Source organism: Ambystoma mexicanum, chromosome 13 (genome assembly GCF_040938575.1).
Source record: "Ambystoma mexicanum isolate Mex_15411 chromosome 13, UKY_AmexF1_1, whole genome shotgun sequence".
In the NCBI taxonomy this organism is placed as follows: domain Eukaryota; kingdom Metazoa; phylum Chordata; class Amphibia; order Caudata; family Ambystomatidae; genus Ambystoma; species Ambystoma mexicanum.
In genome coordinates, this window is record NC_090938.1 from 441,607,545 (window position 1) to 441,620,806 (window position 13,262).

General features: G+C 45.5%; 1 protein-coding gene across 1 annotated transcript; it reads right to left on the reverse strand.

Annotated features, from left to right (window-relative positions):
• Nucleotides 1-78: 78 nt before the first annotated feature.
• On the reverse strand, nucleotides 79-8,339 carry LOC138520620 (interferon beta-like). Its single transcript, XM_069632938.1, has 5 exons — nucleotides 8,186-8,339; nucleotides 3,597-3,686; nucleotides 3,234-3,395; nucleotides 2,336-2,425; nucleotides 79-617 (listed from the first exon to the last, which is right to left on the reverse strand). Exons 1-5 carry the CDS (start codon nucleotides 8,186-8,188, stop codon nucleotides 516-518), a joined length of 447 nt encoding a protein of 148 aa, XP_069489039.1. The 5' UTR covers nucleotides 8,189-8,339; the 3' UTR covers nucleotides 79-515.
• Between the last annotated feature and the right edge of the window lie 4,923 nt (nucleotides 8,340-13,262).

A 13,262-nucleotide genomic window follows, 5' to 3' on the forward strand; every position in this document is an offset into this window, starting at 1 on the left:
CCTCAATGCCTCAGGGTTGTTTGTGCACTTTATAAATGAAATAAATTAATTAATTAGAAAAATCACACTTACAAAATATACTATCCAATTGAGTTATTTATTTTTCTATAAAAATTGAAGTACCATTCTCAGCAGTGACAACGCACCGTACAAATATAGATATTATTTTAATATTATAATAAATATAATAAATAAATAAAATAATAATAATAAAAATGACGTCGTTGGTCGCAATTGAAAGATGCTTAAGCCTGGTATAATCCTTGCAGGTTCAAGCTTAGCGAAAGTCCAGTCATTGACCCAAAGGAAAAAAAAGATCCATGAACGGCAGTCAGAGCCGGCTCTGGTCACAGTGGTTCACGGAGAATACTGGTCTGATTTGTGGCGGGAACGCAACGCAGACTGGTTGGCGGATTCATCCGCATTTGTAACAATAGAACTCTGTCCCTTCCCTTGCCAACCAGTGCAGCTGATGTGTCTGCTAGCCTTCGGCTTAGGCGCAACTTTTCTACTCTTCAGCACTCTGATGATGGAATCATTGATGTGAGTCTGTCCACGTACCGCAAACATGTTTCCAGCTGAAGGTTGACGTTCTGCCAAGCACAAGAACTGTCATTCTGAAACGTATAGAGAGATAAGGAAATTGTGTAACCAAGGTTGAAATATTTCATTATTTAATGCTGCAAAAACATCCTGCTCTCAATGATATGATTGGTTATTTATAACGCGCTTAATAGCCAGAGGTTTCTAAGCACGACCCGGGGCTCGAACCCATGTCGCTTTGTGTCTTCTTGCTTCCAAGGCGAGCACGTTGCGGGACAATTCAGTTAGTCTCAGGTGAAGAACTAGGCAAATCACAGCAGGGTCGAAATGGGCCATAAAATGGCCCACAGTTAAAAATAGCTATGCATTCCTTTTGTGACACTGTTTGAATAGTACCCAAGGGGGAGTTTTTTGATAAATTGTGATGGATATTGTGCATTTTAAAGAATATTTATTCAGCAACACTGGTCAAAACTATTAGCCGCAGAGTGAAGTAACTCATCAAACTGTCCTACATTAGCCAAAAAAGGGGCCCACTTTGACCAAAAAACCGGGTCCACATCAGCATTTTGCGTTTTTGGTTTGCCCATGGGCCTATTGCCCAATAGGCCAGTCCGGGGCTGGGCACAACCAGGCCTTTTAGTCTTATTATAGTGGAATCGCCCAACCCATTAGAAGTTCTGGCCATGGAAGGGAGTGATTGATTAAGGAAAGAAAGAATAGGTACTTTTGTTGTACCAGGGATATTGTCTGTGTTATGTAGAGAATCTCACTGTATCTAATAGAACTAAGAAAGTATTCTTGTAACAGCGCCACGATGCCAGAGGGCTGTTTGTGCGCTTTATATATGTAAAAAAATTAAAAAATAAATATAAGGGTTGCCTGGCGTGAGGTTCTCAGCTACTCAAAGCGAGGGCTTTCCTTACACGATAGTGTCTAGTCACGCAAACTTTTCAATCCACCAACTTGGTGATTTAGCACCAAGTGCCCAAATAAAACCTTCATGTATACGGGTATGTTGCAACTGTTATGTGGCCTATGGATTTGTTATGCCAAAGCTCTAGGTGGAGTCACTAGCAGGCTTTGGTGTCTCCTGGGTGCTTATGGCCGTGGCTTGAGGCCTTTCTGCTCCGGGCGGCCTGGGTTGCTTGTGAATCGAGGTGGAACAGCAAGGGCCTAGCCACACTTAGCGCTTGCTCAAGCGGCACCTGATAAACTAGGCAAGCATGTCCTGAATTTGCCAAAGCTCACCTCCGAGAATAGGCACACTTAGGAACAAAGCTCCAAAATGGTCAAACTTCATTTAAGGGGTCCAGTCGTCAGATGAGACGGATGCATGAATCTGTTGCGTGGTATGCCACTGATTTACCATGCAAAGTGTCTTTTTGCTGTGCAAATTCCAGGCAAAGTAAGCACACAGTCCTTTTTGCAGTACAAAATGACTTTGCACGTTCTTTGCACGGCAAAAATACACTTTGCACGGTTCCATGAATCAGGGTTTGTGTCTGCAGTGCAAAGTCACTTTTCAGCAGTGCCGATTCACTTTGAACCGGGCAAATATTCCATGAATCGGGCCATTAGTGTCTGCATTCCATGAGAATCCCTGTACAGGACCCTATGGACTTCACCATCAACAAACCTTGGCCGCCCTGCGCTGCGCATGGCATAATGCGCTCTTAAGTGAATGTGGAAAGGAGTGCATGGGTGGTTGCTGTACACACGTGACTTTAAGAGGAGAGGTTTGATAAACAGGGAAGACGGCCTATAGTATATTGCAATACAAAACGCTTACCTTCTTTTGTTTAAGGTACACCCTCATCTTCTGGAAGTATCTGTCCAATTTCTTTCTGCCTCTGATTTTCATACCGCTGTCTCCAGGCAACTAAAAGCAGAGGAGGAAGTGTGTCAACGGGTGCGCATACTGCAGCGTTTATAGCGTCATCTCCTAAGCCTACGCTGGGAAGATGGCGCCCCGCTCTAGCAAGACATTGGTCCATTGCAAGCCTGGCATCATCACCCAGGGAGGACTGTAGACCCGGAAGGAGAGGGGGCCTTGTATCATGAGTGATACAGAATTTGGTAGGATAAGCATATCCTTTCAACTCAGGAGTAGGATTCAAAGATCACAAACACACACCTCAAATGCCAAACACATTCACACATCTTTATTCATTTTGCATTTATTTGCAGTGCACATAACAGGTACGAGTTGTGGAAATTAGGGTAATTAATAACGTGCTCAGGGTTTTTTTTTTTTTCCAAACTCGGATTCGGGATTCGAACCTGTACTTGCTTAGCTTGGTCTTGATTTCAAGAGTGCATTGCCACAGAGCTATCCTCGTGCACATGTTGTGGAAGCACGCATACAATAAGTAGGGCAGCTGAAGTACAACAGGCTTGACTTGGGAACAGGTCAACGAGGTGGGTCATGAGTTCCATACCCAGTGTGGGTTGACTCAGCCCTTACCCACACCACAATCCCTCCCAGGCGGATACATTGGTCCTATGTGGATAACAGTGATGGTAATACGTAGCATAGATTATGGAGTAGTAGAACTATATAGAACACCAGCATTACTGTGCAGACATACACACATAGAAAGGCCATGCGCATAGACAATAGAGTCACGTATATTGCGCATGCGCAGACTCTAAACACAACTCTGGTGTCTTTCCAGTCGTCTACTTACACACTCGGCCAAGATATCTGCTTGCCGCTGCAGACCTTGCATGAACAACTCAGTGTTTCTCGTGTCCTGGGCAGTCTTGGCCAGGTTTTTGCTCAGGTCACGGTTGATTTTGTTAATTGAGTGCAAGATGTTAAAGATCTCCAGCAGGAGGCGCTGTCGGGTCTAGAAAAGAGAACAGAAGTCATGATTCATAAGGCACTCAGTGTGTGAAGATCAGTGTAGTGAACTGTAGGCCTCACTGAAGGGGGTGGGGGGGCAAGTGGGGGTGGCACTGTCCTATTCAGATATATGTGTGTGTCTATTAAACATGCTCGTGTAGAATGCTGAACGTTGGTTCAGTCATGTGATAAACATGTTACTTACATGTGGATGTTTCTGCATCCGCTTCAGAATCCCATGAGGGAACTTTATGTTCAATGTCTCGTCGAGGCACTGCTTTGGAAATGTCCCTCTCTGAAAGAAGAAAAACATTAAAAAGATGCTTTAATGTGTCAGAAAATATCACACATAGTTGGTAAATAAAAAAACCTATGCGAAAGGAAGGAGGGCAAATAGCACCAACGTGAGTTGCTGGCTGTTTTGCATAAAATTAAAGAGCATTTTGGGAACATATGAATAACAACGGATTTGTATATTTGACAACTTCATCTGTGGTAGTGATTCGATTGTGAAACCAGAGCACGTAATTCACACTGGGCGTGGGGGTCATTTCCTTTGACGTCTACTTTCCCCAAAGGTTTTCCTTTCACACCTTGTAATTCATCACTTCCCTGCAATTCTCAACTACCACAAGCTCAAGCTGCTTATTGGTGGGTGACAGCGAGAGCCTTGAAAGTGCCCCACCTGCGGAGCAGTTTTTGAGGCCCACATACCCCTGGCTCACTCAAGGCCTTTTATGTCACTGATCCCATACAGCTCATTTGCACAGTGTTTCCTTGAGTCATGTGACAGATTTATTTTATAGAATGAAGCGTTGCTGGATTTAAAAAAAAAAAAAAACAGGATCCAAGGTACATATGCATCTGTCCCTCCACCCCCCTCTTCTTTGACCCTCATCTTGCTACTGCACCCCTTCTCCCCTATCACACTCCAGTGAAACTCAAAACACCCTTATTTGGGACTTTTCGCCCCATTTCAGGCTTGGGCTTTCCCTTAGGGCGATGTTGGAAGTGCTGGGAAGCCAGGCCGTGTCAAGGTTTTTACCTTACCACGGTCTGGTGAACGGGGCAACGTGCTCGTCTTAAAAGCAAGACGACACGAAGCACCACAGGTTCGATCCCCGGGTACTCGCTTAGAAACCGCTGGGTATTAAAAGCGCGTTATAAATAACCTATCATGTTATATCAGACCAGTGTGGGCCCATTCTAGGCAAAGGGGGCCACTATGGCAACAATGTGCAGCTTATAATTTTAAACAATGTGGCCAGACAAGCATGCTTAAAAATGCACTATATCCGACATCTTTTACAAAAAAAGTGTCACCGGATGATACATAAACATTGTATCGTGAAAAGTAACGACTTGTGAATGCGGGACGCGTTTTTTTTGATGCTGGGGACTTTTTTTTTCCCACGCTGACTCCTGCTCCCATGTACACATATTTTCTGTAAAAAAACAACAACTATGTTCAACTGTGACTGAGCAGCTGCTGCGGTGAATTTCAAAGAAAATGTAGAGGCAGGGCTGGGAGAACATTTGGAGGCAGAGCTGAGCCCAAATGAGCCTGGGTGTGGGCCCACAACACAGTGTAAAACATCCAGTGGAGGCCAGGAGCACACAAGTGACATCAGGAGTCCTATTACGCGCATGGCAGCAGTGGGAGTGCAGCGGGAAGAGGATGGGACCTGCTTTCCTTACCTGGTGTGGGGGAGGGGGTGAGCAGCTCCATTGTTGGGTGCTTTATAATAGTGCAGCGCTGAAGCTGTGTCTCGCGTGGGACCCGATGGGGGGTAGGGGTTTGATGGGCACATTAAGTGGGGACAGCACCGACAGATTTGGAAATAGGTTTACAATGTATGTATGCATGAATTCACGTGCTGTTACTTAAGTCGCTTCGATTCATGTAACCAAAGCAATGCTGTGCTCCTCTATAGCGCTTCATGACAGACTACTCCGGCTTTATAGCACTGTAATGACAGTCACTAATACCCCATTTTGGATAGTACTTGATGTATCGACCTGAGACGGATGAAAGGCTAAATCGGCCTGGGATGAAAGACTGAGTAGGTCTTGCCGTATGATGCGAGCTTGCAAAGTGCGGCCTATTCTCAGATCAGAGTCCTGCAATGTACCTGTATAGCCATCAAGCCTTGCGTGCCACATGTTAATGTTAATGTTAAAGGATATTTGTACCGCGCACTATCACCACCGGAGTGGTCTCCTGGCGCTCTGGCGGCTCTGAAAAAGGGGAATGGGGGAGCGGGGGTGAGTTAGTGGGAATAAGCTTGAAAAGTCAAGAGAGCAGTGATGTGCTGTTGGCAGCCTCAGCCCTGTGAGTCCGTTGGCTGGGTTTTACGGTCGGTAGTCGTCGTGTGCTGTTGTGCGAGTCTATGTGTGGTTTGTCTTGTTGTTACAGTGTAGTGAAGTTTGTGAGGATTGTTCTGTAGTAAGCTTGTGCATGTGTTTGGTTAGAGTTTGAGAGGTGTATACAGAGGGGTGAAATTATTAGTGGATTGGTTAATTGACATTGCAGTCCTTGCAGTAATGCCTAGGTGTGATGCTTGCTATCGTTCACTATTCCATCTGAGTGTGGCACTTGCTAACCTTCATAATCCTATCTAGATGCGACACAGGCCAAAGTTTAGAATTCCATCTAAGTGTGGCACATGCTAACATTCACATTTCTATCTAGATGCGACGCAGGCTAAAGTTAAGAATGCCATCTAAGTGTGGTGCATGCTAACATTCACATTTCTATCTAGATGCGACGCAAGCTAAAGTTAAGAATTCCATCTAAGTGTGGCGCATGCTAACATTCACATTTCTATCTAGATGCGACGCAGGCTAAAGTTAAGTATTCCATCTAAGTGTGGCGCATGCTAACATTCACATTTCTATCTAGATGCGACGCAAGCTAAAGTTAAGAATTCCATCTAAGTGTGGCGCATGCTAACATTCACATTTCTATCTAGATGCGACGCAGGCTAAAGTTAAGTATTCCATCTAAGTGTGGCGCATGCTAACATTCACATTTCTATCTAGATGCGACGCAAGCTAAAGTTAAGAATTCCATCTAAGTTTGGCGCATGCTAACATTCACATTTCTATCTAGATGCGACACAGGCCAAAGTTTAGAATTCCATCTAAGTGTGGCACATGCTAACATTCACATTTCTATCTAGATGCGACACAGGCCAAAGTTAAGAATGCCATCTAAGTGTGGCACATGCTAACATTCACATTTCTATCTAGATGCGACACAGGCCAAAGTTAAGAATGCCATCTAAGTGTGGCACATGCTAACATTCACATTGCTCTCTAGATGCGGCGCAGGCTACTATTAAGAATTCCATCTAAGTGTGAAACATGCTAACATTCATAATCCTATCTAGATGCGATGCACATCTCGAGCGCGTTAGTGCCATTGCTTATTGTGGCATCTTGTGGCACCTGGACAGCTTTGGTGGCATTTCCTATTGGAAACCCTGGAATTGGTCTGGCTAGGGTAGAACTAAGCAAAGCCAGATATTTAACTTGAGCCATCCCTGGGAAAGGTCATGTGGAGAAAGCCTGCGCATGCGCAGTGGGACACTGTACCATCCCTGCTCCAGTACTAAGATGACCACCGGGTCACCAGGCCACGGACCTGGGCTTTCCATGCTCATCCCATTGCATCCTGGGAGTTGTATTTTGGATCAGTTCAACTGAATAAAATGAACTCCAGTAAAAGTGGAGTAAAAGAAAAGTCAAGGACTGGAATAAAGTGCTCCGGTGCAGTGGAGTAATTGGTATTCCTGTGATACTCAGAGTAATATGTTACTCTCTCCCGATCACCCTCGGAATGATCTGGGTCTCTCCCCCTGTCAGGGTTCCCCTGATACTCTTTCCCTTCCATGTTGAAAGTATAGTGAGCCCCTCTTCTTACCAGCCTGTGGTACATGGGCACAGCCTTTTTTTAGACGGCTTTGGAATACTGTGCAGCCGTCTGCCCCCTCTCTCTCTTAAGATGCTGGAATACTCTCTTCCCTCTTACACTCGCTCACCCTGTCTGCAAATGTATTCTTTGAGTCTCCTATTGGGCGGAGCAGGCCGCAGGCTGGCATCGGTGCCCACTGCCTGACATGGCAGGTTCTTTAGGTTGGTGAGGTCCCGTTGCACTGTTCTTTACTTTAATTAACTTATAATGCGCGGCAATGAACCCGTGCGCATGACGGCGCAGACAAGACCATGGGCGTAATTTTAGGGGGGACAGGGGTGTTTGTCCCCCCAACTTTCATGGCACACCATTTTGTCCCCATTCATTTGACAGGGGAAACTTTTCTTCAGATGTCATGTCCCCCCACCCCCAACATTTTCAGCAAAGTTATTCCACTGGACAAGACAATATACAACATGGATCCAAAAACGATCTAGAAGAGGTCAAGAACTGATGCAGAGATTTTAGCCAAACAGCAAGGTTTTGACTAAAACCCCTCACTTGCCCCCTCCTCTAACGGGGTTCCCCAGCAGCAACGTGACTCACCCCCCACCACAACTCTCAGCCTGGCCAGACCCAGAAAGGAGCATCATTGCCGAGTCTAACCGAAGGGACACACCTACGGAGGCCCGAGGTCAACGTTTGGCGTCCTTGGGGTCAGAAAAGCGGGTTTATTCAACATGTGAGGTGCTGGGCTGGGGGCGCTGTTACAGCTTTGGGGGTAAATGAAATCGCCATCCAAGTGGCCGTGTACTAATGACACCTGGACGTGGCCCCTGAGAGGTCACTAAGAATGCACGCACAGACATACACCTTACCATCACTCCCAGCCGATTCAAGCTGTCCTCGGTGACCCGCTTCTGCTGGTGACGGGAACATGTACACGTCTGTCACAGTATCTGGACGCCGCAGAGGAGGACAGCAAGCGCCGTGAGCGCCGAGATGGAAGCCATGGCGGGTGTGAACAGGGCCCGCTGCAAAACCGGAGAAAATGCACTATGAGAAAAATCGCCATTTCAAGAACAGTCCCGGCCTGCAAAGCGCTTCTCGGGGGTCCATGTGCCCCTTCTGATTTCGTTTCCTATATAGAGCTTGTAGCGCTTCGCAGGACTCTGGAGAGGCTGGAGCTGCAAAGCGCTATGAGTCATTTTATACACACACACACACACATATATGTGACTTACAAAATACAGTCGGAACACTACACTGTGCTATTAAAAACAATATTTACTCTTATCCTAAAGGAGCACACGCGCCCTCACGAATGTTAAAGCTGTATACGATGGACTGGAGTGACCCAAAAAACCCCAAAAGACATATTCATGAATAAATATATTATAAATATGCAATATGCACATAACTGCTAACGGGTTAGAGCAACTTCTGAAAAAAGTGTGAGCAAATGGACAAGTCATTAAAATGCCCACTTTGACTGAATAGTAAGACTTATTTTTAAAAAAAAACTGAGAAATGCTTTTGTGGACGGTTTCATAAGCGCAACATCTCAGAAAGTTGCCCACCGCGGAGGAGCTTCTCCAGCCTAGAAATAAGTTCACCTTGCAAAGAAAAAGTTTGGCAACCCATTCACATCGTTACTGCCCCGGCGCATCACTCATTCATAGGTTCAGCTGCACGAAAGCGCCTTTTTTTCTGCACAATATCGAACGCTACAGTAACGGGCGCAGCCCCCCACTCTCCCCCAGGACAGATCTCCTTACCTGCTCAGTCTGCCGGTGAAGGTTTTTCGCCCGGCCTCGCACATCGCTTCGTATTTATTGCACAGTCGCCGGGTTACATCATGAAAATGAAAAGTTGACATCTTGGACCGGAGTTTCGCCGGTTTCACTTTCTCTTCGATGTCCTTATATTCGGTTTCCATTTTTTATCGAGCTGTTCCTCTTTTCTTATTCGCTGCTGTTTGCAAACCCTAGAAGAAAGACCAGTGGTGAGTCTGCGTGTCCGGGGCTTTTGTTTTTCCCCTGGATAAGTTATGTGTTGTGTGGCGAGCCGGTTGCATCACTCAAGCCCTTGACATCTGACGGCAACAACAGACAAGTTTGTTTGCATCACGGAGTTCAAAAACCACTCTCTGGGCTAATAACGCGTCTTTCCTAACGTGTCGTAATTTCTCTGACCCAAACAATCTTACTGGGTGAAATATTACAGCTTTTGAGGGTCTTCTTTGGGGTGCTTCGCTTCCAATGGCTGGTTCTCCCACCCAGGAGATGTCTCTGTGGGTTAAGGCGCCCACTATAGAGTGGTGGTCGCAGGTGCGCTCGTGGTATGCCCTAATTGCGGTAACTGGCAATTTGGCTGAAGGGGTAACTCGATGGGTTGGTGCGCCTTCTGCGCTGGACTCAGATCGCAGCTGCAAATTATTGGGGATTGAAATAGGGCACCAACAGCAGCTTTGTCTCGAGGCATTTAAAGTTATAATACAGAAACCCGGATTGTAGTTAATTCCGACAGGACGGCCAGATGCGGTTTTTGGAGATCACAGGCGCGCGGCACGAGACTTCTGCCAAAGAGCATTGTTACCTTGCAGACTGCGACTGAACATATTTATTAATGTTTATACTCACTTTCGTCAGTTAGCTTCACTGCACACAACCATTTCTGTGCCCTCTAGATTATACACTTCAATTTTGACACGGCAAGTCTCACCACACAATTTGTACGCCGCATTTTGAATTAGAGGAATTGCGCAGCAGGATCTCCGTCCATACAGAAACAATCGGGTAGATCCATACATATAGCCTGTCCACATCTTTCTGAATATGCCATACATGGGCTCATGTGTAACTCTCTCTGGTAGGCTGCTCACAGCTGGACAAAGTTAAAAAAAAACATTTCTTGACAAACGTACCTGTAGAAACCACTAACTGGGCCTTGAGGCTGACTTTGGAAGTCTGCCCCCCTCCCCTGTGAGGACCCCGCAATTTTGGAATCCCCACCCACCGCTGTCAAAGACACAGGGTGAGTGCTACTTGGGGACTTGTAATAGTAGTATGGGCAGTTCAATAAATGTACTGCAGAGTATCTCACTTTCTCGAACTTCTCGGAACACTAGCGCCTTCGGACCAACTCCGTTGGTGACAGTGCGTGGTACAAATATCTTTAATATTTAACATTTAACATTTAACTATTCTGAATTCGTTTTTTTCTGTTCCCCCTAGGGTCGCTTTCCCTGCCCTGAGGAAGGTGCAAATGGATGCCACATTTTTGGCGCGCCGAAACGTGTTTGGCAGATATAGGGCATGAATATCTATTTATCATGCAAAATTAAGGCTATCATTAATAATAGATAAGATATCTATTATTAGATAAGCAAGCTCACCGGTAAGATAGCTCAGCGGGTTGAGCGCTCTCTGCTGCGATCTGAGCGTGATCTGCAGGTCACAGGTTCGAATCCCGGCAAGGCCAACTCAGCCTTTCATCCTTCCGAGGTCGATAAATGAGTACCCATTTCGGTTGGGTGATATTGTATGTAAATATATGCTCTGTAAAGCGCTTTGGATTAAGGCGCTATATAAATAACACATCATTATCATTAATACCCTGGAGTACCTAATAACTTGGATTCACAAAGAATGAATAGAATACTTATTTATTTATTCAGATTTGTAGAACGCACACCAGCCCATGGGCATCGTGGCGCTTGTTGCATACATAGCTTAGTTACATATACATGATGAGGCATATACTTACAGTAGATCTGTTATTTTCTACATATTTACATATGATGTATTCATATTTACAGATGTGGTTACAATTTACTGCGCAAGGATTTGGGTCTGGAGTTTCCTGCGAAATGCCAGGAGTGTGTTTTCTGCTCTAATCTCAGTGGGTAGTGCATTCCAGAGCTTTGCAGCAATATAGGGGAAACCTAAGCCACCGGCTTTGGCTCTGTTAATACGTGGGATGTGGAGTTGGTTGGAGTATTGTGTTCTGGTGGGGCGTGTGGAGGAGGGCTTGTACATCTTTTTTCTTCGTCGTGGTTTCTCATTGCTTTACTTTGAATTGTGTTCACCCTTTTGTTTCATATATGCAAATATGTTGTTTGTCTTGACTTTGGATGTTTCAAAATGAGATTTGTATTTTTTACTGCACATAAACCTCGGCTTTGAATATTTGAGATACTCTCCGTGACTTCTTGCACAATATGATCCTTCTAAAATAATTGTAATTTGAGTTGTTTGCAGCGTGGACCACTTTTTTCTTTTACTACATTATATTGACCCCAAGCGCACATGCTCACAAGGGGCTCCCCTATTGGATGTATTTTCTGATTGCAGTAACTGGCAACTTGGCTGAAGAGGTATCATAATGGGTTGGTGCACCTGCTGCGCTGGACTCTGTGATCACAGGTGCAAATTAATGGGGTTTGAAATAGGGCACCAACAGCAGTTCCTCGCATATGGCCCTGATTCATGGAATTCTTTGCACTGCTGAAAAGTGAGTTTGCACTGCCGACACAAACCCTAATTCATGGAACTGTGCAAAGTGTATTTTTGCAGTGCAAAGTTCCATGAGTCGGGCTCTTAATAAGGGATTGGTTCTCTTAAGGATGGTCGGGCCGGGGCAGAGTGCATCGCATTCCAGACTGCGCCCCCTCGCTACTGACGTAAGCTGACATCTAAAGTTCACAAGCACGAGTGGACTGGGAACCAAAAGTGGCCCTGGAAATGTTTTTCAAAGTGACCCCATTTTCCAATTAAGGGAAAACCCAAACCCCCTATGTAGGGTTGGGCAGGGTTCTCCTACAGGAAAATATGTGTCCAAATAGTGAATAGGAAATCACATTTGTACATTATACTGATTAAAAAGTAGTAAAACAAAACAAAAAGATGTGAGCATGCGGGTGATGGAAGGCAGGAGTTAGGATGCATGGAAGAGAGGATAAGTGACTTCTGTACCTGTAACCATGCACCCTGTACTATACCCTGCACTAAGTCTACTTATGATTGGTGGCTTTCCTGTAACCCCGAATCAAGCCTTCTTAACTTCATCTTATAGCGCCTCGAGGCCTGCGGGCTGCATTGCGCTCTACAAATCCAAATAAATAATGTGGAACCAAAAACTAGGCTACCCATACAAAAGAGGTCCATGGTGCAGGACATCTCCAGAGTTCCCTGTAGGCCAGCTCACCTCTGTTTGCAAGAGGGCAGTCCACCTCTGCCTGCAAGTTCGTTTACTATACTACATATGGCTGCTGTGAGAGGTTAAGTTTACAATTCTTAGAGCGGCTTCTGTTAAGGCATGCCCTCTTATATGTAACTAAATTTTACATCATGTTTTATGGCCCCTAGATGTTTATACATGGCCCATATGGAACCAGCCAAAAGCATCATGAGCACATTTGAACAGATGAGTGTGTAGATGGAAGATGACGGCTGTGCTATGGGCTGTAGAAGTAGAAGAAGGACTAATGAGAGTATTACAAACAGAGACAGACCTCATTACGACTTTGCTGGTGTGGAATTAACGTGCCGGTGTTTCCGTATTAAAAAATAGCCAGTATTACCGGTGCCGCTAATACCGGAAAATCCCCCACGGAGTCGTCACTCCGGCACTCGGAATCCGACAGTAATTCCGCCAGACCGAGTGCCCAGAAACAGTAATACAGTTTGCCGGTATCCTGGCGGTAAATCCACCAGGATACCGGCAAACTTGTAATGAGGCCCTTAGTACAAGTTTGCGGAACACCGGATGTTCACCACTCTGGCAAATTCTGCGTTTCAGGTGCAAAAGGCTTAGAATCCACCTGATTATGTGTGGAGGTATTTACTGCGACACAACAGCATTATCACATGCAGTCATTTCCACATGCAGAAATATGCAACCTCCATGGAGTACCATGCAGGGCTCAAGTCGAGGGGAAAAAGCTCGGGACGG

Coding starts and splice junctions, on each gene's coding strand:
- LOC138520620 (XM_069632938.1), bottom strand. Junction 2,426..3,233: donor CAGATATCTTGGCCGAGTGT/GTAAGTAGACGA, acceptor CTCTGCTTTTAG/TTGCCTGGAGACAGCGGTAT. Junction 618..2,335: donor TGTACCTTAAACAAAAGAAG/GTAAGCGTTTTG, acceptor TATACGTTTCAG/AATGACAGTTCTTGTGCTTG.